The sequence below is a fragment of the Telmatherina bonti genome (assembly GCF_933228915.1).
Source record: "Telmatherina bonti genome assembly, chromosome: 7".
Classification (NCBI taxonomy): Eukaryota; Metazoa; Chordata; class Actinopteri; order Atheriniformes; family Telmatherinidae; genus Telmatherina; species Telmatherina bonti.
In genome coordinates, this window is record NC_136625.1 from 5,237,971 (window position 1) to 5,264,734 (window position 26,764).

Here is a 26,764-nt window from a genome sequence, read left to right on the forward strand (position 1 = left end):
TTCTGTAGTAGTTTTTATTATTGAAATGTTAGGTTTGGATTTACAGGGTCAGTCAGGTTCTCACAGAGCTGGAAACGGGACAGACGGAGCGTCCTGCTGCTGTGCAGCTTCATCGCCGCCTACATCATCGCTTCTGCTACGTTATAACTTAAAATACTGTTTATACATCACGTCTGCAGGAGCTGCACAGGCTGCACGGCTCAGGAAGGAACGACGGACGCTGTGAGGACTTCCTGCTTAAGTCTGACGGGCTGTTTGGACCGGGACCAGTCAGGACCTGAAGAAACTAAAAAAAACCCGCTGCAGTACCGACACCACACGAGGAGGCGTGACGCCAACAAAACTCGTGTTTTCTAAAACATGGAAATCCTCGTGAGGCTCGACTTCACCTGAAGGCACAAATTCAAACAACGGGCGAAACGGTGAAATGATCCGTCCTGACCGCTCACAGTTCGCGGATTTAACTCCTGAAAACCCAGAAAGAAGCAACACAACACAACACAAAGTAATGGCATCGCTATAAGGCAGCAGCATGGAGCCTTGTATACAAGCAAGCATATATCATCATAATAATAATAATAATAATAATAATAACATACCACAGACGTTATCGTAGATAGTCGTTATATTTTAGCAGGAGGTTTCAGTTGATTGATTGTGATAAAATCAGAACTGGGCTGTTTGCATGTTTCATTTGTGATCAAATCAGCCAGTTCTCCATCATTTCTATTTACACAAAGAACAAATTCCTTACTCTGTGTCACAATAAAAAACATTCACACAAAAATATAACATTTGACATAATTATTAGCACCAGTGTATCAGATAAAATTCTCGCTTCGCAGAAATAAATGTACAAAGTTGCATAGTGTTGGATTTAGCCTGGAAACAGGTGTTAACGTGTGAAACACAAAGTTGCTATGCAGCGTTACGACGTCGAAGCGGTGGGTGGTGGTGGAGCGCCACGAGTAAGCAAGACGAAACGCCGAAATCCCGCACGAGTGTTCACAGTGTCGCAAACCAGGGGAAGATTCTCTGTCAGACACCTGGAAGGTCAAACTCGTCCCTACAGTCTTTCAGGAACATGAAGCTTCAAGCGTTTTGCCATCACATCTTCTGGACTTTGATCTTTTCTATCTGTCCCCTGATGGACACTTTTTGCACGACAATCCTCTTCTGCATCTTAGAAGTCAGATGTGAAGTCTTAGAAGGTTCCAGGACCTCTCCGGCTGCAGAGGCAGCTGTCTAAGCTGGGAAGCCCAGACTTGCCTCTTGCCAGACACATTCACAGCTCATCTGGAGGAATTCCGAGGTGTTTCCAGGGCAACCGAGAGATTTGATCCCTCCAGCATGATCTTGGTCTCCTCCCAGAGGAACGTTCCCAAAGCACCTCACCAGGGAGGTCCAGGAGGTATCCTAACCAGATGTCCCATCGACCTCATATGGCCGCGGCTCTACTCTGATCTCCTCCCGGATGACCGAGCTCCTCACCCTATCTCTAAGGGAGAGCCCGGCCACCCTGCGGAGAAAACTCATTTCAGCCGCCTGTATACGAGATCTCCTTCTTTCGGTCACGACCCACAGCTCATGACCATAGGTGAGGGTAGGAACGTAGATCGACTGGTAAATCGAGAGCTTCGCCTTCTGGCTCAGCTCCTTCTTCACCACGACATATTGGCGCAGAGTCCGCATTACTGCAGATGCCGCACTGATCCGTCTGTCGATCTCGCGCTCCATCCTTCCCTCACTCGTGAACAAGACCCCGAGATATTTAAACTCCTCCACTTGAGGCAGGACTTGACTCCCGACCCGGAGAGGGCAATCCACCCTATTCCAGACTTCACAACTGCTTCACACTCATCTACAAATCACTTGAGAGAGATCTGGAGATCACAACCCGACGACGGCAACAGAACCACATCATCTGCAAAAAGCAGAGATCCAATCCTGAGTCCTCCACACCGGATCCCCTCAACACCTCGGCTGATGCTCGAAGTTCTGTCCAAAGAGTTATAAACAGAACCGATGATGAAGGGCAGCCTTGGTGGAGTCCAACCCTCACTGGAAACAAATCCGACTGACTGCTGGCAATGTGGACCAAGCTCTGACACAGTCCTGCAGGGACCGGACAGCTCGTAAAGGGGGTTCGGTACCCCATATACCCGGAGTACCCCCAACGTGACCACCTTGGGCAGGAGGGTGGGGGTTTAACGCCTTCACTATGTCCACCACACTCTGTCCATGACCACTATAGTATTTCATACTTGGTAAAGGGCCAAATAAAGATTTAGATTAAAAAGAGAAACTCTCCCCATCTTTTGTTGTTTCAGGCTTTAAAAGGTTAAGATGATCATTAAAATGTTCATACAAGAAAAAAACCAGTTAATCTCAGTCCAGTCGGCTGCTTTGGAGAGAATAAAGTCCAGCGTGGTCAGCAGGTAGCGCTACCGACGCACAAGGGCCACAAAGACGCAAAAACCTAACAATTCTTTCTGAAGTTTTAGGATTCTCTTCAACCAATCAGGGCTCTGCAGTGTTGTCATGTGACCCCTGCCTTTCTGCTCAGTTCCAACGTCATTGATAAAAAAATGGAGTCAAACAGCAACATGTGATGGAAAAGCGCTTCGTCCTGTTCCCACAAAATTCACAGCTTCTCTAATCGGTAATCATTGAGGATTCATCTGGGACGAGAAGACTTCGGTTTTTCTTCTTCTGTCACTACTTCCATCTGATTTATAGACTGCCCTCCGGTGTTCAGTAACGGAACTACATTTAAATCACGTTGCTCCTGGAAAACGTTACATTTACCTTTAAAAAGTTTAGTTTTCAGCTTATCTGATGAAAAAAATGTATGAAATAATTGTCTCAGTCTCCAAACAAACCATGATAATATCAGGAAACCATAAAAGAATCTCGAGGAGAAAAGATCAATTTTGGTTTTAAAAATCGGGATGTCGCAATTCTGGTCAGCGTTTCAGTCCTTCAATTTTTCTCTGTTTTCAGTAGTTTTAACTTGTGTTTAATGAAAGGCAGGAATATTTTAATAATCTTTACCACATAATAATAATAATAATCTGAATGATTGATGGAAAAACAGATTTATTTCAAACCTCCCCGCGGCCTCGATGCGAACACGTCCGGGTTTCACGGACTAAATGTTTTAACGTCATAAACACGTTATAAAGACATAGTGTCAGTCGGATTGCAGCGCCAACAGATTGTTCACTACTTCTTCTTCTCTCTAAAATGCAGTTAAAAGGTTTTACGTCACCGCTGCATCACCCAGAAGTTGGAGCTCCCACATGTGGACAGGAGGTGTTACTGCAGCACCAAGACGACTCCAGGCGTCGCGTCGGTGCTGCAGTAACGAAGAAAAAGCTGGAAGTCCGAAACCAGGACGTGACCTCCCACATGGACTCGTGATCCAGGACTGAAGCTGAACCTGGATCTGGAGGGATAGGTAATGAGCAGACGAGTCGTCATGGTGTACTGAAGGTTTGCACTCGAGTTATTTCTGGAACTTCGGTGGAGTTCTTGTGGCTTTGCTCGACGTCGCCCCCTGCTGGAGGTGGAAATACTGTGGAGGAAGAGGAGTGGGTGTGTTTCCCTGCTGTCTGTGTTGAGGGTGTAGCTTTGGGAGGAGGAGCTGAGGGTTCCTTCACTGCAAGTTGTTTGAGGAGTCGGCGCCCGGACTGCAGTCACGTCGGGTTTGTGGTTCTGGTTTTCTCCGAGGTTCTTCCGCCTCTCCGCACGGCTTTCGGCGCCGCTGAGTTCATTGGAGCGAAACCACGTCTCCGTAAGACGAAGCGGCTGCTTCGCTCCGGCAAACGCGGCGAAAATGTCGGCAAAGACATGACAATCAGAACAAAAGGTTTAAAAAACTGTTTTGGTAAAAGTCGGCGTGTTCGCCGGAGTGTTAGATGTGAGTGGGGGGAGGGGGCGGGGCGGATGGATGAAAGAGGTGGGCGGGGCTAATTCCTCTCCAGAGATCCCATGTTGAAGCATCCAGTGGGTAACGTGTTCCTGATGTCGTTGAGGTTGGCAATGTCGGCGCGGATCTCGCCAATCTGCCGGTCGTAGTCGTTGATCATCTCCTCCTGAGTGCGCGCCACTTCCTTCAGCTCCTTCAGCTTCTTGTTCAGCTCGCTGTCGGCCATCTTGTCCTTGGCCCTCTTCAGCGACTCGTCGATCTGGTTTAGTTTGCTCAGGTCCACCTTGTCGATGTTTCCTGCAGACGAGATGGAGCCCAGTCAGCATCTGCAGGACTTTGGGGCGGGTTACAGACCGGGTCTGGTTCTTACCCAGCTGGTCCATGAGATCCATGATCAGCCTGAGAACCGTCTTCACCGCGCTCTTCGCCTTGCGGGCGTTATCCTCTGCCTCTTTGGCGTTGTTCGACGCCTGTGGGGGTAAAAACAACATCAGCAACCTGCGGAATGTGGAATGCGGTGCAGGAATGAAGGGTAACCACGGTAACCCTGAGTGGCCCTTACCATGGCGGCCATCATCATGTCGCTGTCGGCTTCGGCCTTCTTCTTCTTCAAGTCCTGTTCGGCGTCGCTCAGCTTCTTCATCATGTCGCTGACCTCCTCGTCCAGCTTGTTGGTGTCCTGTAAGGCCTTCTCCGCGTCCTCCTTGGTCTTGGCGGAGCCCTGTCAGGACAGTGATGATTATTAGAGCTGCAACTAATGATTATTTTAACAGACTAATCTGTAAATAAATGTTTTGATTAGTCCTGATTATTTCTGTCCCGCCCACCATCTGTGCTTCCAGTTGGCGCAGCTCTTTTTACTGGTTCCAGTATGTTTTACCCCACTGTCTCCATCTGCATCATATGAATGTCCCCCTGATTCCCAGTCAGTCCCAACATGAACTCCTGAACCAGCTGAATATTAAGCTTAACAGCTTCCGACTAATTTATTCTGAAACGTTCAAACTTATCTATTCTGTCATGTCAAAGCTGGACAGAATTAAAAAGGAAAACAAAATAAATCAAATATTTTAACATGTTAACTTTTGTAGAATTGCATTGAAATGATTATTTACATCTTGAAAAAGTCTGTTTTGTAGGTAAACAAGAAAATCCTTTAAAACATTCCTGGATCCAAACGGTGATCCGGATCAGCACCAGAATTAAATCCCTTCTTCCTTTCTCCCTGACTGGCCTTGGGCCGGCTGGTTATCTTGTCTCCTGGGATGTAATGCTGTCTGATGCTCAGCCCCCCTCCTAATCCCCCTCCTCACCCCCCTCCTAATCCCCCTCCTCACCCCCCTCCCTTTCAGGCCTGTGGAACTTAAACTGAACTCAGCTCTAAAGGCCACATTTACATCAGGTGGTACAGATGAACTGGGGAAAGTTCACAGACTCACACACACTGTTACAGACACACTCTCCTATCTTTCACCGCCTTCTCTAGATCTCGCCCCTCCCTCCACTCTCGGATGGCTAGTTGGATGGGCACGCTGCTTGGCTGGCTGCAACTTCACTGGCTGTCTGGGAGACCCCCCCCCCCCCCCCCCCCCGCCCCACCTCCCTCCCATACTGTGTGTTGTCTATTGTCTGAACTTGTGATAATGCTTAGAGGTGTGTTTTTTTGGTGCATCTTTATCCTTCCCCTTTAGGTGAAGTGTAGAGATACTTCTTTTTTTCCCCAACACCCACCCATCCTTCCTCATGTCATCTTTCCTCAATTATAAGGCGGCGCCGGTAAAACTGGCTTCAGGGCCGAAGTATCAGTTCGTTCTGTAAACTTGTCAAATGTAAATGTCTGTATGTCTGACCTTGGACGAGCTGGCTTGAACCTTTAATTTCCCCTCAGGGATAAATAAAGTATCTTTGATTTGATTTTCACATTTCCAACAACTTCTGAACATCTCATGAAAATCTCTCCATAACTTTCTGAGTTATCTTGAACACAAACAGATAAACGGCGATAAAAACAGAAACTCTTTAGCAGAGGTAACAACAGCACATCGCTACTCGCTAATGCTGACTTTGCAATCCAGAACGCTGGAAACCATGACTCCGGGCTGCTTTCCTTCATGGTACGCCAACTCTGCGTGGCAGACGACACATTTCACCTGTTTGACACTTTGTTTAGCGTGAAATATCCCCAAACTTTGGAAACAGGTTGCGCCGCCGTCAGTTTCTTCTTCGTTGTTTAAACAAAATGACAATACTGCCCCCAGCACTTCCTGTGGTGCTTTGCGTCATTTGCTTGGTGTTTAGAGTTCTTCTGTCTGAAAAGCTGTGGTTGGTAAACGGCATTAAGTTGCCTGGAGCAGCGTTTTATTAGCAGAGCCGTTACGGCGTTCACAACGCGGCCGTTACGGCGTTCACAACGCGGCCGTTACGGCGTTCACAACGCGGCCGTTACGGCGTTCACAACGCGGCCGTTACGGCGTTCACAACGCTGCCGTTACGGCGTTCACAACGCGGCCGTTACGGCGTTCACAACGCGGCCGTTACGGCGTTCACAACGCGGCCGTTACGGCGTTCACAACGCGGCCGTTACGGCATTCACAACGCGGCCGTTACGGTATTCACAACGCGGCCGTTACGGCATTCACAACGCAGCCGTTACGGCATTCATAACGCAGCCGTTACGGCGTTTATAACGCCACGCGTCGACAAATCGTTGCAGCCTTGGTGATAACGATGAAGAGAGATGTGAGTAACCAGCAGGTGGACACTCCCTTCACCTTTTGCACGTTGCTGGCGATCTTCTCGGCCTCCTCTGCCTTGTTCTTGGCTTCTCGAGCATCAGCGGCGGCGTTACCCAGTGCCGCCTCGGCCTGCCTGGTCTTCTCTTTGGCGGCCATGATGGTGGCATTGATGGCGGGAATCTTTTTCAAGGCTTCTTCTGCGGCGGTCTTGTTGTCGTTGACCCTCCTGTCGAAGTCTGGAGGAAGTCAGAAAGCAACGGTTTACATCGTCAGTCAGAAACAGCTGGAGCTCTGTTTGTGTGGCGTTCAGGTACCTCTGAGGTCTTCCAGGATGTTCTTGGCTTCTTGGAAGGTGGACCGGCCTTTTTCTGCCGCCTCCTCGGCTATCGCTTTGGCAGCGTCAGCTCGGGCCAACAGTTGATCCGCCGTCTGCAACATGACAGGCATGAACAAGCAAAGTGACCTTAAAGCAGCTAACGCTGACTAGCCTGCATGCTACATGACCATAAGCATGACCATCCTAACTTCATTCTAACTCATTTAACTGACATGCAATCCAATATTTTGTGAGCGTCTGATCCACTCCGGATGTCCTCGGTTTGGTGTTTGTGTAAGAACTCTGAGTTAAGTCTGTTGTCTACATCTTCGTCATCTTTCAGCCTTGTTCTTTCCATCGTCCAGCTGCCAGAATCCTGGTTTTCCTTTTACAGGACAAGGCAGCAGCTGGGAAACGACACGATGCTGCCGATGGATGAATGATACATCCAACTCTTTATCTCGTGGTCATGCTCTTGTTCAGAAGAGCTTTCAGCATACAAGTCAACATTGCTGCTCGCAAACATGACAACTCACGTCAACAGAAGCAACCTATAAGCCAAACAAACGCTAGGACCACGTGGCAGCCATGATATGTACATAGATGTGTTGCTAACACATTGCTAATTTCAGCTCGAAGTCAACACCTTTCAGACAAAATCAAATTTAAAAGAATATCTTAATTTCAGTCTTTTTCCTTTGTATGAATCCGAACATCGTAATGCGTTAGACCGTCAGACATTTGGTGTCAGATACTAAAATGAGCTACGTAGTTTAAATGTTTTATTGTTTATTAGTTTTCTTTGTTTGTCTTGATATTACATCCTTAACTTGTCCAATCCCCATCTGCAGACATTTTATCCGCTGTCTGGACCATGATTCAGTGGAACTGGAGCCTGCTGTATACTGCCATCTGGTGGTGCCAGAGGAGAATGCACTGAATATATTTTATAGTAAATAAATCTTTCGGTTTGTCCTAAATAGCTAGAAGAGATGTAAACTGAGAGCAAAGTAAATCCTGGGTTTTAGGAGAATGGAGGGATACGTGTCGGATCAGGTTGATGTACTCGGTGGACGTACCTGCTGCTCACTCTTGCCTTTCTCCAGCAGCTTTCGGACCTCCTGCTCTTTGGGCTTCAGGTCGTCTCTCAGGTCGTTGTACTCCTTCTCAGTCTTGTCGATCAGCTTGTCAAGGTCCGATGCCTCTTTCTTGATCTTGTTGGCTTCATCCTGAGAGCAGACCCGAGGGACGAAGGGAGTTCGTTAGTATTAAGTTTTCATTGTGTTTGACGCTGAGCGTGTCCCGGCAGTGGTTACCTCCAGGGCCTTAGCGTCTACGGGCGGGAGGCTGGTCAGGTTGGCATAGATCTTCAGAGCTTTGTTTCCAGCCTCCTCTGCCTCAGCCTGAACCTTGGTGGCCTGTTTCTCCAGATTCTTGGCCAGTTCCTTTGCCTCGTTGTACCTGAGTTGGTAACAAAGATGATCACACTGACCAAACAACGTTTTCAGAAACTTTCCCTGCAGCGGAACTGCAACAACTGGAAACCAGCAGCTGCTTTACTGGTCTGACAGGAGCGTTTCAACGGGGCAATGTAACCTGAGGAGAATTATTAGATCATCTTAAAACCGCTTTTTCTTTCTAAACCACTGAAAAGATTGTTTCCACTCAGCTAAGGACCTTCCTGAAGAAGCACAAGAAGCTCACAGTCTTAACTATCAACGCCAGGAACTTCCTGCCTGTTTAAGTCGGGATTTATTTGCTGCTTTTCATACTGGGAGCAATACACTGAGCTTCTTTCTTTTTCTCTTTATCTCTTTCTCCCCCCCCCCACCAATAACAGTGTTGTCTCCTGTCTCAGCAGGTCTCCCTGGCCGGGAGTAGCAGTTCCTGTTGTCTGTTGTCTTTCTGTCCTCTTCCCCCCACACAGCAGAGGCAGATGGCTGCCTGTCCTGAGCCGGGTTCTGCCGGAGGTTTCCTTCCTGTTAAAAGGGAGTTTTTTCCTTCCCACTGTTGCCAGTGTGCTTGCTCAGGATGGGAGATTGAGTTGGACTCAACTCAATCTGTTGGTTTCCTTATATAGGCTATTATGAATTGGCCTTCATTATGTTTTCCCCTCTGTCTGTAAAGCGTCTTGAGATGGCATTGCCGTGATTTGACGCTATATATATAAAGTTGAATTGAATTGAATAACATTTTGATTGATGGTTTGAAGAGTCGGGTGGACATCAGGGACAAAGCTCATACCCAGCTGACTGTCAGCCTTGGGAGCGCCCCATCCTCCACTGGTTCTGTCTTATCTGGAGTCCCACAAGGTTCAGTATCTGGTCCATTTCTTTGGTCTCTTCTATCTTCTTCTGCAGGGTTTCCATACAGTTTCTGAGGCATTTTGCTGAAAAAACTTTTCTCTAAACTCCGACTGTCTTCTGTCTTTGGTGGAGACGGTTTGCACTACGATCGTCTCGGCACACATTTAGATGGAAACAGTCATTTTGATTTGAGGTTCACATGGAAAACATGTTTAATCACCTTTATTCAACTTGGCTTACGATCTGGGGGTTGGGAAGGGTTCTGATTGGACAGGGGCGAATAAACTCCAGTTCCTGCTTCTTGTTGGCTCCAACATGGAAGACCACATAAAAAGTACTATTTTCTGTTTGATTTTAAGCATCGGTCTCGACTTGAGTCCAACGCTTGCTTCGGGCGGCCATATTGCCAGGTCCAGGTTGGAATATGTGCATCATTGCGACAGGACGAGGAAGCGAGTGCACACAGAATAAACAGATTTAATTTAAAACAAAATCAACAAATTGTTGATGTATGAAATGATTCAATCCAGATTAAAGACCAGAAAAAAACAGCCACTTTCTTTGGATTTAAGCTTCTGTTGGAAAGACTGGTGTTATGTACAGACGGAACTATTTGTCGGCGCAGATTAATCCGTAATCGCACTTCGCTCTACTGCACATAGGGTGAAAGAGAGACTCGCCTTGGTCTGGAGCCTGCCTGTGGAGTTTAATAATGTAGTCGGCAAGCAAGGGTTTAGTTAACTCGGCAGTACTGTTTGTTATGCTGGCGGATGTTGCAAAGTGCGTCACTGACGATTTACCACACCAATATATATATATATATATATATATATATATATATATATATATATATATATATATATATATATATATATATATATATATATATATATATATATATATATATATATATATAAATGAATCATACCTCTGCACTGGCTGTTCTGCCTGGGAATACTGGAATAAATCTGCTTGCAGCAGGATCCAACTGCAAATAGGCTTCCGAAGTGTTCTTACCGACATTCCAAGAAGACATAACCACTCCTGAACCTTACGTTATAATCCAAACCCATTTCCTGGGGTTTTTTTCAGCTTCATTTGGAAAGGTCATTTTCATTTAGACTAAGGTGTTTACAAAGTGTTTTAGCATCGTTTTGTTCTTCATTCTGAATGAGGGGGGAATTAAAACTCACTTAAACTTAGCCACTGTGGGGATTTTTAGTGCTTCTTAAACTGGACTGGATGAGGCAAACAATGACAGAAGAAAGTCAAAGTGACTGAAACGTCTGACATACTTCTTGTTGAGCTCAACAATCTCTTGGCTCGTCTTGCTCTCTCCGTCCAGAGTCTTCAGCAGCAGGTTGTACGCTTTGGTGGACGTGTCGTTGGCATCCTTGGCAATCTTCTCAATCTGGTCAGCGTCCATCTTATGCCTGCAGAAAAGCAAAGTGAGGTAAGCTGAAACGCTCAGGTTGGGACAGGAAATAAACAGTCTGCTGTTTTGTTTTAATAAAAAAAAATGGCGACTGAGGAGTCGGCAGGAATAAATCGTGACCAAGTCCTTTCTGCTGTTGTCTTACTTGTTAGCGAGGTTCCGCGCCTCCTCTGCCAGCAGCGTCATGTTGTTGGGTTCTCCGGCGCCGCCGGCGGGTTTGATGTCCTGTGGACAACATAAGCAACCGCACACTTAACGTGTCCTTTGGGATCTGTTAGTTACCATGAAAACAGTAACCTTGCTCACCACTTTGCCGATGGCATCCTTGGCCTTGTCCAGCTCTTGTCGGGCTCGGTCAATCAGGCTTTCGGCGTCCCGAACTCTGCTGCGAGCACGGTCTGCCTGAGCGCCGGTGTCGTCCACCGTGTTCCGGATACTCTGCAGGCGGTTCCATTGGGTGGTCAAGGTGTTGTTGATGTTGCCTAGGCGGTCCAGCAGGCCTCGGTCCACGTCTGCGGGGTCAGAATCGAATGCTCCAAGTTATCGTTGGACATAAAAGAAACTGAAGTTTTGGTTGATGCACAGAAGGTTTTAGATACCTTTGCTGGTCTGAGCCTCTTCAAGCAGCTCCATGATGGCCTTTTCTGCCTCCTTCAGTCGATCCTCAAAAGCCTTATCGCTGACGGTGTCCTGCCCCGATCCAAGGTTATCAATCAGCGTCTGGAGGTCATGAAGCTTCTGTCTCTGCTGGTTGACCTGGACACAAAAATAATACTTTAATCCCAGCATACGTCTGTAAAAAGAAGGACCAAAACGGTGAGCCGTCCTTACCTTGTCTCGGACTAGACTATAGCAGGATGGACACTGCTGGCAGCCCGGCACCGTCCGGTTGTAGAAGTAGTTCTCCTCGCACATGTCGCAGCGAGCGCCGACGAAACCAGGCCGACATTCGCAGCGACTGTCCTCCTTACACTGACCAGACTGGGAGCCCTCTGGGTCGCAGTCGCAGGCTGCAGATCACAAACAAGGTGTTAAAAAATCCTCCACAACTATCTGTCCTGCCTTCAGGTGTGCCCCAGGGCTCCATACTGGGCCCCTTCCAGTTGCAATAAGCTTGACCTGAGTAAGTCCACCGATATGCAGCAGATTCCCACCTGACAATCGGCGTGGACGAGGAATATCACCTTCACGTAAAACTTTAAAGACTGCAGCAGTCGCACACTTTTCCTGACTTCCCATGAAAATACTGAAAACCGCTTTACTCACGCTTGCATCCAGATGAGCTGAAGCCGAAGAAGTTGACCTCACATCGCTCACACCGCAGGCCGGCGACGCCGGGATGGCACTCGCACTGACCTGTGATGATGTCACACTGACCGTTCGTGGAGCCAATGGGGTTGCAGTTACACCTGTGAAACGTTCAGACATCAAAAATAAAAACACTGAAGCAGATTCTCATAGAGGAAGGGCCAACTCCGGTCCTGGAAGGCTGCAGTCCGCCGAGTGTTTCCCTGCTGCAACACAGCTGACTCAAATCAATGGCTAATTAGCAGACTGGATGTGAAGCTAATTAAGTCTGAAATGAGTCAGCTGTGTTGGAGCAGGGAAACTTCTAACACTGGCAGGACTGCAGAAGGACCAGAGTTTCCCACTCCTGTGACAGAGCATCGTCTACACACTCGTTTTACACACTTAAATCACAGTGAAGTGTTGCAATACTACACGGAAACGCTGTGATATGTAAATAAAAACATGATTAAATGATTAAAAAATCTCATCACAACTCAACCGAACCAGCGACCAGATGACTCGTTCAAAACACGCTTAGTTTTTCTGAGTCAAACAGGTGTTGCCATGACGATTCTGCAGGCGTAAACTGACCGCTCGCAGCCGTTGCCACTCTGCAGGTTGAAGAATCCGGGCTGGCAGGCGCTGCAGTCGCGTTCTGCCACGTTGGGGAGGCACTGACACTGACCAGTGACCTGGTTGCAGCTGGTCTGCTGGTCCTCAGTTCCCAGTGGCGAACAGGAGCAGGCTGAGGAGGACAAAACGGTCATGTTCTCATCCAGGAGGAGGATTGTTATTTTATTGAAACGATAAACTCTTACGTCGGCACTTCTCAGCGGGGTTGGTTGCCAGGGCGTTGCCATAGAAACCTTCCTTGCAGCGGTCGCAGAAGAAGCCATTGGTGTTGTAGATGCACTTCAGACACTCTCCGGTCTCGCGGTTGCAGTTCCCGACGGCGTTGGGGTCGATGTTGTCGCTGCACTTACAGGCACGGCAGGCTCGGACCGGCCCGTTCTCACCGAGGGGATCCCCGAAGAAGCCGTCGTCACAGAGCTCGCAGCGCCTACCTGCACACAGGTGAGTCAGATACGTGTTAGGAGACAAAATAAGACCACAAAGCTACACAGCATACACCTGTGTTGCAGGTGGACAGCATGTCTGGGACAGGTGTGTTGCAGGTGGACAGCATGTTTGGGACAGGTGTGTTGCAAGTGGACAGGTGTATCTAGGTGTGTTGCAGGTGGACAGCATGTTTGGGACAGGTGTGTTGCAGGTGGACAGCATGTCTGGGACAGGTGTGTTGCAGGTGGACAGGTGTATCTAGGTGTGTTGCAGGTGGACAGCATGTCTGGGACAGGTGTGTTGCAGGTGGACAGCATGTCTGGGACAGGTGTGTTGCAGGTGGACAGGTGTATCTAGGTGTGTTGCAGGTGGACAGCATGTTTGGGACAGGTGTGTTGCAAGTGGACAGGTGTATCTAGGTGTGTTGCAGGTGGACAGCATGTCTGGGACAGGTGTGTTGCAGGTGGACAGCATGTCTGGGACAGGTGTGTTGCAGGTGGACAGCATGTTTGGGACAGGTGTGTTGCAGGTGGACAGCATGTTTGGCACAGGTGTGTTGCAAGTGGACAGGTGTATCTAGGTGTGTTGCAGGTGGACAGCATGTCTGGGACAGGTGTGTTGCAGGTGGACAGCATGTTTGGGACAGGTGTGTTGCAGGTGGACAGCATGTCTGGGACAGGTGTGTTGCAAGTGGACAGGTGTATCTAGGTGTGTTGCAGGTGGACAGCATGTCTGGGACAGGTGTGTTGCAGGTGGACAGCATGTCTGGGACAGGTGTGTTGCAGGTGGACAGCATGTCTGGGACAGGTGTGTTGCAAGTGGACAGGCGTATCTAGGTGTGTTGCAGGTGGACAGCATGTCTGGGACAGGTGTGTTGCAGGTGGACAGCATGTCTGGGACAGGTGTGTTGCAAGTGGACAGGTGTATCTAGGTGTGTTGCAGGTGGACAGCATGTCTGGGACAGGTGTGTTGCAGGTGGACAGCATGTCTGGGACAGGTGTGTTGCAGGTGGACAGCATGTCTGGGACAGGTGTGTTGCAGGTGGACAGCATGTCTGGGACAGGTGTGTTGCAAGTGGACCGGTGTATCTAGGTGTGTTGCAGGTGGACAGCATGTCTGGGACAGGTGTGTTGCAGGTGGACAGCATGTCTGGGACAGGTGTGTTGCAGGTGGACAGCATGTTTGGGACAGGTGTGTTGCAGGTGGACAGCATGTCTGGGACAGGTGTGTTGCAAGTGGACAGGTGTATCTAGGTGTGTTGCAGGTGGACAGCATGTCTGGGACAGGTGTGTTGCAGGTGGACAGCATGTCTGGGACAGGTGTGTTGCAAGTGGACAGGTGTATCTAGGTGTGTTGCAGGTGGACAGCATGTCTGGGACAGGTGTGTTGCAGGTGGACAGCATGTCTGGGACAGGTGTGTTGCAGGTGGACAGGTGTATCTAGGTGTGTTGCAGGTGGACAGCATGTTTGGGACAGGTGTGTGTACCTGTGGTTCCAGCTGGACAGTTGGTGCACACCACCTCACTGGTTGTTGGAATGATGGCGCAGGTGGCACCAGCCGGACAGGGACATGGCTGACAGTCGTTGGGCGTTCCCTGGGTGGCGTCGCCATAGAAACCGTCCTTACAGCGCTCACAGCTCAAGCCAGCCGTGTTGTCCTGACAGTCACATGCTCCTGGAGGGACAAAAGAAGAAGAGAGAGGTGTTTCTGCCTGAAAAATATCCTGCAGGTAACCAGTAAGAGTTTGAAGTGGAGTCTGCATGGACGGAACATAACTGTCCTGGTTATGTCCTTACAGTTAGGGGTAGTCTAGACATCTATTAGTTATGCAGACATGGAGACGTCACCTGATGCACTGAGTAGCACCTTGCTCCTTTTCCTTCATGTATACATTATGACAGTATTTCCATCATTAACATATTTCTCCTCTTTCCGCAGGTCTTCCTGAATAAAAGCTGTTGTACATGTTGACCTGTCTTTCCAGTCCTCTCCACCCCAACCAGTCCAGGCAGATGGCTGCCCTCCCGGACCCGGTTCTGCTGGAGGTTTTTCTTCCCACTGTCGCCTCATGCAGCTCAGGATGGGGGTTTGGATCCAGGTCAAGATTTGATGCAATCAGCTGGTTTCTACTCGCTAGGCTATCTATGAATTGGCTTTAACAGATGTGTCTGTAAAGTTCTGAGACGAGCTCTGTTGGGAAGTAGCACTGTACAAATAAAGCTGGATTGAATATAATTTGGTTTCAAAATTAAACACAAACAACTATTTTACATTTCTGCTGTTTGGTTAAATAAATAATAGCCTGATGGAACATAACCCATAATTCCCACCAGGACAGAACCTGGACTGAACCATGACAAAGGAGTGTGAGGCCCTCGAGTGGACGTTGTGGAGTACTGCATTGTCTTTGCTGATTCCTGTCACTGTTGGCAGTACACAGCAGTACTATACTACACTATACTACACTACACTACATTATACAAAACTACGCTGCGCTACGCTACACTACACTATAATATACTATAATATACTATAAAATACTACGCTACACTACACTATAATATACTATAAAATACTACGCTACACTACACTATAATATACTATCATTTACTATACAATACTACGCTACACTACACTATAATATACTATAATATACTATAAAATACTACGCTACACTACACTATAATATACTACACTACACCACACTATACTACACTACACTATACTAAATTATACTATACTACACTACACTATAATACAGTATACCACGCTACACTACACTATGCTATACTATGCTAAACTACACTATATTATACTGTACCACACTACACTATACTACACTACACTATACTATACTACGCTACGTTACACTATACTACGCTACATTACACTATACTACGCTACACTACACTACACTATTCTATACTATACTACACTACACTATTCTATACTATACTACGCTACACTACACTATATTATACTATACTACACTACACTATATTATACTATACTACACTATACTATACGATACTATACTATACAATGCTATACTATACTATGCTATACTATATATTCTATACAAATAAAGATGAATTGAACTGAATTACGCCCAGTGAGACCAGTTTACCAGTGTTGGGGTGGCAGGACTCGCTGTGTCTGTTGCAGTTGCAGGGCTCACAGGGGCTGAAGGGTCCGAGCTCCGGCCGGGCGCGGCGGTATCCCAGAGTGCATTGCTCACAGTGCTGACCCTGGTAACCCTGAGGACAGCTGCACTGTTCCACCCAGCGGGCCGGCACACCAGGAGCTCGCCTTGCCGTCACCAGGGAGACGTCGTCGAGGTAACCGGCACCTGGAGACAGGACTGGTTAGTAAACGATGCCGAACAACGATGTTTGTTGTCGGTCGGGTGTTGCGTACTACTGTCGCTGTAGGTGCCGCGGATCTTGATGGCGGTCAGATTGTGGAGAAGTTTCTGGAAGTCAGAGTGGCTGATGGGTGGCCGCCAGGGGTAGTCAGTGCTGTCATGGAGCCTGAACCAGAACCAGAACCAGAACCAGAGGATTAGTTTGACGTTCAGTTCATTTGTTTCACATGGATCAACGATGAGATGTTGCTTATTCCAGACCAGGTTTAGAAATTAATCAATTATATCAAGACTAAATATCTACTTTAATCCAGATTATTTGATAGTTAATGAAGTTATAAACAACAACACCAAATCATCACATTTCAAACCTAAACACAGATTATCTCCTGCTTTAGTTAATCTAGATTAATGAATTATTCCATGTAAAACCGAAAAACTGAATGTTGAGATGCAGAATATTCCAACGAACCAAACGCTGGCTGGTAAACTTTTCAGAGACTACTTTTTAATTCAGATTAATTTAATCCAGATTAAAGGACTTTATCACAAAGAGGTCAAAACCCCACAACAACTCTTGACAGATAACGCCACAGATGTCAGGTATGTGACCTCATTCAATCCAGATTAGCAGACGATTAAAAACTGAATGTGGATTAAAAACATAAATTTCAAATGAAAGAAATTCCCGCCTCACCTGAACACGAAGGTCTGCATGTTGTCGTTGGGGTAGGCATTGCCCTGGGCGATGAGGGGGACGGCCACCCGTAGGTCCGCCCCTTCCAGGATCAGGTCTTCAGCCGACAGGCGAGTGTCCCGCCGCTCCACTCGGAAATTCATGCTCAGGTTCTGTCCGTAACTCAACAACTGGTTCCCCAGAAACTTCTCTGTGATACAGAAAACAACGGATTGGTCGCAGGAAGAACTGACCAATCAGAAAACGGCTACAACAATCTAAACAGCCAGAACATTTCCACGTAACTCAGGAGGAGACCGAACACATTTTTATGACAACACAGAATATCCGAAGCAGTTCTTTGTCATTAATGCTGTCCTTCACAGATTAACAGATCTGTCCGAGTTCCCATCCAGCCCTGGATATGGACAGGGGTCCACGTTTTCCAGTTTCCTTCCAGTCCTGGAGACAGACGCTGGTCCTAGAGACGGACACCGGTCCACGTTTTTCAGTTTTCTTCTGTCCGAGTTCCCATCCAGTCCTGGAGACGGACACCGGTCCACGTTTTCCAATTTCCATCCAGTCCTAGAGACAGACACTGGTCCTGGAGACGGACACCGGTCCACGTTTTACAGTTTCCATAGGTGGTTTTCATTCGCCAGCTTTGAACTGTCTTTTGAGTGTTTAACAATGTCTAAACGGGTTACCGTCAATTCTCAACATGGTTTTTAGGAACAGTTCTCCAGGATCCTTGAAGGACTTTCCAAAACTGTTCTCTGGATGTTTCTGCTTTTTGTTCAATCCATCCTTCAGACTTGATGAGGTCCAGGTTCTGGAGAGGATCCATCAGACCCGTTTCCATGGATCTTTAATCCAGTTCTTGTGTAATACCTCAGTCTCTTCTGGCTTCTTGACAGCCAGGTTTCCATGGAGACCATTTATGAGGAGGCTTCTGTCAACAGTAGATGGATCAGATGAGGGTCCAAGTGGAGCTTTCAGGTCCCGGTTCTGGTCTTCCGGTTTTGTCCTCCTCATGTCCAGTTTCTGCTTCCATGTTGAGATATGCAGTTTCCAGTTAACTAACAGCTAACAGCTAGCAGCTAACAGCTAGAAGCTAACAGCTAGAAGCTAGCAGCTAACAGCTAGAAGCTAACAGACAGCAGCAAACAGCTAGAAGCTAACAAATAGAAGCTAACAGATAGCAGCTAACACCTAGAAGCTAACAGATAGCAGCTAACAGTTAACAGCTAGAAGCTAATAGATAGCAGCAAACAGACTATAAGCCAACAGATAGCAGCTAACAGCTAGAAGCTAACAGATAGCAGCAAACAGGCTAGAAGCCAATAGATAGCAGCTAACAGCTAGAAGCTAATAGATAGCAACAAACAGGCTAGAAGCCAACAGATAGCAGCTAACAGTTAACAGCTAGAAGCCAACAGATAGCAGCAAACAGGCTAGAAGCCAACAGATAGCAGCTAACAGTTAACAGCTAGAAGCTAACAGATAGCAGCTAACAGCTAGAAGCTAATAGATAGCAGCAAACAGGCTAGAAGCCAACAGATAGCAGCTAACAGCTAGAAGCTAGCCGCTTTTCTGTCTGACCTTTGCTGGTTTCAGATGAAACTAAAGAAATGGGAACGAATGATGCATCTTTGTGACAAAAAGCCGAAAGATCCGGTTTAAACCAGCTCTTTTCCTGAGTTTTTGATGCAACACTAATGTCTTGTGTCGTTTTTGTAAAGAAAAAAATCTTTAGAGGTGAAACATCTCGTCCGCATAGAAGATCTTTGAGTCTTGTAAAAAGTTGTGGCTGAACATAAAGATGCTGTAAGTTCTTACATTTTATCAGACCATGAAACACATTACAGCAGGCAGAGTGTGTGCGTGTTTGTGTGTGTAGAGTGTGTGTGTGTAGTGTGTGTGTGTACTCAAGTACCTGGGGCCACAAAGTACAAGGGGAAGTAGTCGTCTGAGATCAGGGAGATTTCCTGTCCGCTGGAAGACCACTGGACCGGGACACTGGATCCGTCTCGCTGCTCACCGCTCCACTGCTCATCACCTGAAACACACCGGTGGAGTTATCAGAGCTGTGGGTTTTAGGCCCTGGGTTTTGTCTGCAGGCGGCATTACCTCTGCTGAAGGTGGAGGTGACGGTGTGGACGCTGTAGCCTTCAGCGCTGTCGCACACCGATGAGTGCTGGAAGCAAAAACACGGTGTGCAGCCCTGAGGGTTGTTGGGGTCCATGTTAAAGTAACCCAGTTTACACCTGAAAGACACAAACGGAGTGTTAATCTGGTCTCCATCAGACGTGTTCACATCGATCATTTCACGCCTGTGAAGGACGGCGTGGGTTACCTGTCACAGCTGAATCCCTCCACGTTGTCTTTACAGCGGCACTGACCCGTGCTGACGTCGCATTCCTGAGTGCTGCCTGAAGGTGAGCACGAGCACGGCCTGGCAGACAATCAGAGGGGCATAACGACCACATGACCAAGAACAACACGGATCATCGGTGCTTCGGTTCGAGTCTGCAACAGCTGCATTAACCCGCAGACGTCTCCAGATGTTTGGAAAACTGTAGCCGACAGGTCAGGGCTCATTTCCACAAGTCTGTGTTTTATCTGAGCCTGCCTGAACAGACGCCAGACTTCTGCTGAGCGTCGAACACGGATGCAGCGTGCTTCTGATCCATGTCTGTCAGAGCTGAACAGAGGTGGCGGTCCAGAAAGTAAAAGTCCTGCCATGTTTCTGGATCTACCTGTACATTTACAACAGGTGTTTTCACTAACAGGCTTGTTTACCTGACAGGTAAACTCTGCTCATTAAATTCAGCTGGTTTGGTGACTGGTGGGAGCAGCTGCCGGACTGGACTTTTACTTTCTGGACCAGGAATTGCCGCCTCTGGAGCTGAATATGTGGTCCAGATGAGGTGGGTCCTGACTGGGAGCAGCCTCCCTTCATGACAAACTGGTTTCATATGCATTTATAATTCAATAATGACACCATGTGTGGCAGTAAACGCATTTAACTTTAAAGCAGAAACTTCTAAAACAAGACGGACAAACAGGTTGTTGTGGCCAGCAGAGGGCGCTCTGTCCTTCCTCAACACAACATACAGATAAGTTATCCTGCTGTTTTTATCCTGTAGAAATCCAGCTCTCAGCCTTCCCAACACGCCATACTGGTTCAGTCCTTTTCTAACTGGACTTTAACACGTGACAACTGAGGCTCGGCTGGTTGGGAGCGTGTGGACGGGACAAATCTGATCTACGGCGTTGTACCTGCAGCCGGCCTCCGTCATGCTGTGGTATCCTGGCTGGCAGCGGTCACACTTCTCCCCGGTCACGCCTGGTTTACAAGCGCACACACCTCTGTTGTCACACTGAGGAGACTCAGAACCTGTAAACACACACAAGCGCTGGGCGTTAGCACATTAACCTTTAACCAATACAAACAATCAGGCTCCATGAGACAACCCTGACAGAGCAGATGTGTCACTGTGTCAGCAGTAGATTCATGTTAAAACCAGTTCAAAACACACCGAACATCTGCAACAGTTTACACACGCCAGAACATCTGCACTTCAAAAAACATCCTTTTTAGTTTCATCTTTGGTTAGCGATTAAACTGTGAGTCATGTTTGTGTAATTTTCTGCTAAACTGTTAGATTAGCATAGTTAACTTTATTTTATCTGTCTCTCGGTTAGCTTCCCTTTAGGAAAAGTTTTCTTATGAGCTACAAACAGTTGAGTTAGCATTGTTAGCTACACTGCAACCATCTATTTTAATCTTTAAAATATGTAGAAAGTAGTACTTTATGGCCTCAGGTTTGATGCTAACAGTTAGAACTGGCTACCGAGACGACTGACTTTGACCTTTAGCTTTAGGCTGTTGCTGGGGAGGACTCAAACCAGCTGTATCATATTTAGGACTGAACTAAGGTTTACAAAGTATCTAAAATGGAATCATTTATTCTAAATTTATTTTGAAGGGAAATCTAATATTTTAGCTGACAGCGGGAAGCGCCAGCTGGTCTGGACGCTGCTTCAGCGTCTCTTCTCGCCGGGTACGGACGTACCGGTGGGGCTGCAGCTGCAGGGCAGGCAGCGGCTGCCGCTCTGGTCTCTGTAATAGTTGTCCAGGCAGCGCTCGCAGTTGGGACCGTCCGTGTTGTCGGCGCAGTTTCTGCAGTGACCTCCGTGACCCGTGGCCCGGTACAGCTCCGCATCGAAGTAGCACTCGGAGCTCTTCCCGTTGCAGTCGCAGGCTGAGACACAAACATAACTCCATGTTAACAGTCTGGACACTGGAAACCAGTAGCAGCTGGAGAGAAGCCCAGAACGTCACAGGAACACATGTACAACGCAGGTTTTCATCAAGCTGAATAAAGATTCAACTCACACAAACTGCTCCGAACGTTAACATTTTATTATAGACTGGATATAAAAGATGGGCGGAGCCTCTGTGACGGCCCCCGTAACTTCATAAAGAGCTGAACTCGTTAGGCGGGTCCCACTGTCACCATCTTGGCAGCAGTACAAGTACCGTCACCACAGGAAAATACAAAAACGGGCAAAGAGGTGGAGCTGGGGGGGTGATTGACACTCAAAGTCTGAGCTGCCTGTTGCTAAAAGCTAACAGAGCTAACCCATGACTAATGGGAGCTAACCAGCTAACGGAGGTATACAGGCTAAAGCTACAGTGTGCTGCTAGCTCCAAGCTCCCTGTAACTAAGAGCTAACCGAACTAACCCGGAGCTAACGGGAGCTACCCAGCTAATGGATGTATGCAGGATAAAGCTAATTCACACCGTTAGCCAGCAGTTGTGCTACACATTTTTGTTGCCAGATATCAGAGACCTGTCAATCAAAAGAACACGCCCCCTTTCAATGCAAAATTTAAGTTTAATTAACATTTAAATGGATAAATATAAAAAAATCCACCCTACAGTTGTCATGAAAGTAAACCTGACCTGTTAAACCTAAAAGGCTTTTGTAGCAAGCTGTAAACATGTTTATTTCTGCTGTAAACATGTATATTTCTTCTGTAAACCTGTTTATTTCCACTGTGAAGTTGGTCTTTTTGGAGCCCCCAGTGGATGACGGGGGAACTGCAGCTTCTGGCACTTCCACATAGGCTTTACTCTAAACAGCCCTGAGGTTGGTGCTTGATCTGCACAGAGATGCCGGTAAGAACTATCCAGTCTAACTATGTGACAGTCCTCCAGGGATCAGCGCTTCCTGCTCGGTGTGTCGGTTCCATATAAATTGAGTCCTTTTCCTACGTTTTCTTCTGCTAATCAATGCTGCAAGATGTAGTTCGACTCACGCAGACACTCGTTGGGGTTGTCGGCCGTCGCTCTCCTCCACGGCCGGTCGTTGAAGAACGGTTTGCACACATTGCAGTCGTCCCCCTCCGTGTTGTGTTTGCAGTTACACACCAGCCGTCCAACGCCGTTCCTGATGCACTCGCTGGCGTGGCCGTTACACTTACACCTGCAGCAGAGGAACACACCTGTTACACCTGGATGTTGCACAACCTCTGCAAACGAATGAGAACTCTGAAGCATGTCAGTCTCATCACATTGCTCAAATCTGAATTCTGAAAGGACACGAGACGATCTTCAAATAGAAATCCGGCAGTCTCTCAGGATATTACAGGACGGTTTAATGTGGATGCTATTTTTGTCTGATGAAGTTTTTCCGCTCTGCCTCTGAGGACAGGATTTGTGAAGCCTTCCTCAGGACAGGACAGGACTTGTGCAGATGCCACCTTCGGCTATTGTCTCAAGTGTGGAAACACTGATGCTAGGAAGGAAGAGAAACCTCAAGAGGCTGCATGTTAATCTACAATACACTAATTTATCATCCAAGTTCTTGAAGCTTGAAGCTTGAAAATATGCAGCGTTGTGCATATTTTACAGTTCTGTTTTAGCTGAAGCTAAATAATATGACTAACAATCAGCTTTGTGTTTCTCTACAGCTACCCAGAATCACAAAAGAGAATTAATGAACAATGTAATCTTTCATTAAAATAAATTAAAGATTAGATTAATTAGTGTTTATAGCATGAAAGAAAGAGCTAATTGTGCTTTTTAATTTCCTCATGTAGCTCAAATCAACCATGAAGTTCGTACGTAGAACATAAACAAAAAGCAGTTTGAAAGTTTTACATAAAAAATAAAAACAGCAGATAAATGTCTTTTAAGGTGTTGCTGTTAGCTTAATATTCTCTACACAATTTGTTTTATTTTTATGTGATTTGTTATGTGCCTTCCACACTTCCCAACAGCTTTGGCTGCCATTAGCTTCTCGACTGATAATTTTAGCATGAAGGAAATTTATTTTACTTTATTCAGATATATGTTGGTTATTTCTGTGATCAAATTAGCTCTGACTTAAAACCACAACTGGATTATGTTTCTTACGAGCTACTCAATAGTCACATTAGCTTTGTTAACCAGCTCTTAAACTGCTAGCTTTCGTTTCAAATAGCCTCTGGCTCTTGTCGTTTTTCTTATGAGCTACTTAACAGTTAGCTTAGCTTTGTTAGCTAGCTCTTAAACTGCTAGCATTCATTTCAAACAGCCTCTGGCTCTTGTCGTTTTTCTTATGAGCTAATTAAGAGTTAGCTTAGCTTTATTAGCGAGCTCTTAAACTGCTAGCGTTTGTTCCAAACAGCCTCTGGATATCGTTGTTTTTCTTATGAGCTACTTAACAGTTAGCTTAGCTTCTCTAGCTAGCCCTTAAACTGCTAGCGTTCGTTTCAAACAGCCTCTGGCTTTTGTTGTTTTTCTTATGAGCTAATTAACAGTTAGCTCAGCTTTGTTTTTTAGCTAGAAACATTGTCATCTTTTTAACTTTTAAACTATTCAGGTGCTAGCTACATTAATGTCTGCTGCCGAGTAAAAAGGCTGAATCCACAAAGAACTGATCTGGCATTTATTTATTTAATCCAAATATGAAACCTTTTATTTAAATTTACAAATATTTTTATATAACGTTTCGTTGTTAACATTTTTCTGCTAATTCCGTACATGCTACCAGATGACTGGAAGAGTTCACTGAGGTCAAGTTGGACTTGAGTTTTAACAAACACTTCCTTCTCTCAGAGCAGATTGAAGCTCAGTGTCCTCTTGTTTGTGCTGGTTAGACATGAAGCTGTGTTGCAGCTCACAGGTCAACATCAGCAGGCAAATAATGGAGGCTCTGCAGAGCTATAAACTCCTCAGAAACCTCTCCTTGGATTAGTAAAGGTTAAATCCTGCAGGTGCTAGACACAGGCCTCTTTCCTTGTCTTCCATCCGTCATGGCAATGGGTCCGCCCCATTCCGGTTTCCCTGTAATCCAGCCTTGTCGGCCAGGAATGTTAGGAATGCTGGCTGTGTAATGGAAATCTGCTCCACATTTCAAACAGATTATGGCTGCAGAGGCACAGTGTTTAACACTCTTGTAATGCCTGTTGATCCCCCCTCCTCCTACAACCCCCCATGTAAATTCATGTGCTGGACAGAGGAAAGTAGACCACAAGGTACAGCATCAAGACCAGGACTCTCATTCATCCAGTAACTTTATCTGAGGAGAGTTCTTGAAGACAAAAGTGTTAGAAGATGAAAGACAACATTACCTTCCACCTACTGCGAAGTCAGAGATGGCGTAGTAATAGGATTTGAGGACCTTGGGGTCATTGAAAACCTCGTCTCCAAAAGTGTTGAGTCTGTTCAGGGTCACTCTGATGTCTGTGGCCGTCACCCAGTCCTGCAACACAAACACAGTGAAGACGCATGAGCAGATCCCTGACTTATACATGGATGCTAAATCACCTCCTTTTCTTTACAAATGTCAGTGTGAACCCCTAGACAGGCTTAAATTCCAACCATGTCTGCAAACTCATAAGCCTCATGATAATAGAAGAGTAAAACAAAGAATATTTTCACAACAACCCGCCTGCCTGTAGATGCTGGCGTCCTCTACAGTGTCTGAGTCAATCAAGGACAGGAGGGATTATCGTTTCTGAAACAGTCTGGTTATCTGTGTGGAGGCGTTTCAGGAGTCAAGGTCGTCAATGTGGATGCTCTCCAGGAGATACTGTACTCCATTATCCTAACCGGTATGATTCATATTGAGACTCCAAGAATGCAGAAACCTTGAATGGCTTTTTATCTTTTAACAACAAATCTTATAACTGGTCTGCAACCAGAGCAGCAAGAAGCAGTTTGTCTTCATTTATCTGTTCATCGGAAAGACAGACTTAAAAAAAAAAAAAAAAAAAAAAGAAGTCATTTAGCCAGGTAAATAGGTAACCGGGTAGCCATTTAGCTTGGTAAACAGGCAACCAGGTAGCCAGGTAACCAGGAAACCAGGTAGCCAGGTAAACACATAGCCATGTAGACAGGTAACCATGTAGTCATGTAGCTAGGTAAACAGGTAACCAAGTAGCCAGGTAACCAGTCAACCAGGTAAATAGGTAACCTGGTAGCCATTTAGCATGGTAACCAGGTAACCAGGTATGTGGTGGATAGGCAGATTCTCATCATAATTGTGCAGTACCTGTGTGATGCTTGATGTGAACATGGAGAAAAGTCTCTGAGGAACGTTTCTAACACCGGGTTGAATTCATCACACCATGAATGAAGGCATTTCTGGAGGAAAACAGACCCTGCAGGTTTGTAGTTGACCTGATTACGGAAAGTTTCCAGCTCATCCTGGAACATGGATGTTCCTTCCAGGAGAACATGAGACCCCAGATCCGATCCAGGCCTCTTTGGACCGCCTGGATCACAGATCTGAAAGCAGTTTCAGGTCCTCCCCTGGGAAGCAGACGTGAAGACTGATGTTTTGTGTTTTACAAGCCAAATGCAGAAAATGACTCAAGAACTCCAGCTCCGTTTTTCGGGGGACGAGGGAAGTTACTCAACATCCCGCCAGTTTTAAAGCCTCATGGGAAACTGGGCCAGCAACGGCTTTGTTTGGAATCAGCAGGAGGCTTATCGGCCCAAAGGTTTGTATTCAGCTGAGCGAGCACTGAGAGCAGCTGTTTGAAGACAAACAAGTGGCCCAGAGCTGAATAAAAACCAGTCAGACAGAAGAACAGCCTGCTCACGCTGAAAACACCAGAAAAGTGATTAAAACAGCGTTTTCCAAACTTCCCTGAGGAAGGAAATTAGTAGAAGGTGTGCTGGCAGCAGACTCCTGTCGGCTGCTGCTGGACTTTTACTTCAGCTTGGTTTGGAATCAGCTCTGCGAGCACACAAAGCGACCGGGGTCAGACGGACAGAGCCGGACTTCCTTCCCTCATCTTCAGGTCAACTGAGCTGAACATTATCTGCCCACTCAGAAAAACCTCCCACCTCCTCCTGCGGCTTTGCAGGGTGATGTCAAATCCTCGTATAACTGCTGGGAATGTGGATCCGGGACTCGGGAAGCTGACCTGTCCTCAGTTAACTCCTCTCGGATCCCGGCAGGAAAATCAGGCCCCAGACTTGGAGTGAAGTTGAGGGAATTTTGGGCCCTGACGCGGCCGCTCGTGGTCGAGATCATCATCAGATCTGCGACATGTTCTAACTCGCCTAATGAACATGTTTAACTGATCTAAACATGGTCTGAGTGATGCAGGGAGCCGGTCATGTTGCCAGCAGACTGCTCATGGTC

The 26,764-nt window shown here is 46.8% G+C and overlaps 1 protein-coding gene across 2 annotated transcripts in view; it reads right to left on the reverse strand.

The window, feature by feature from the left end:
* The window catches only part of lamc1 (laminin, gamma 1), an 80,663-nt gene continuing 53,899 nt past the window's right edge, over positions 1-26,764 (reverse strand). For both annotated transcript variants that reach the window (XM_079243720.1, XM_079243721.1), the window contains exons 3-28: positions 24,741-24,871; positions 22,443-22,609; positions 21,193-21,381; positions 20,396-20,513; positions 19,470-19,568; positions 19,244-19,380; positions 19,050-19,172; positions 17,135-17,324; positions 16,491-16,603; positions 16,201-16,422; positions 14,559-14,747; positions 12,832-13,077; positions 12,605-12,758; positions 11,990-12,132; positions 11,555-11,733; positions 11,323-11,479; positions 11,030-11,235; positions 10,869-10,948; positions 10,584-10,721; positions 8,299-8,443; positions 8,062-8,211; positions 6,981-7,095; positions 6,703-6,902; positions 4,494-4,652; positions 4,302-4,401; positions 1-4,228 (exon numbers count right to left, since the gene is read on the reverse strand). In XM_079243720.1, coding sequence (XP_079099846.1) covers positions 3,972-4,228; positions 4,302-4,401; positions 4,494-4,652; positions 6,703-6,902; positions 6,981-7,095; positions 8,062-8,211; positions 8,299-8,443; positions 10,584-10,721; positions 10,869-10,948; positions 11,030-11,235; positions 11,323-11,479; positions 11,555-11,733; positions 11,990-12,132; positions 12,605-12,758; positions 12,832-13,077; positions 14,559-14,747; positions 16,201-16,422; positions 16,491-16,603; positions 17,135-17,324; positions 19,050-19,172; positions 19,244-19,380; positions 19,470-19,568; positions 20,396-20,513; positions 21,193-21,381; positions 22,443-22,609; positions 24,741-24,871 — 4,107 coding nt within the window. In that variant the 3' untranslated portion in view covers positions 1-3,971. The remainder of the gene's footprint in view (positions 4,229-4,301; positions 4,402-4,493; positions 4,653-6,702; positions 6,903-6,980; positions 7,096-8,061; positions 8,212-8,298; positions 8,444-10,583; positions 10,722-10,868; positions 10,949-11,029; positions 11,236-11,322; positions 11,480-11,554; positions 11,734-11,989; positions 12,133-12,604; positions 12,759-12,831; positions 13,078-14,558; positions 14,748-16,200; positions 16,423-16,490; positions 16,604-17,134; positions 17,325-19,049; positions 19,173-19,243; positions 19,381-19,469; positions 19,569-20,395; positions 20,514-21,192; positions 21,382-22,442; positions 22,610-24,740; positions 24,872-26,764) is intronic.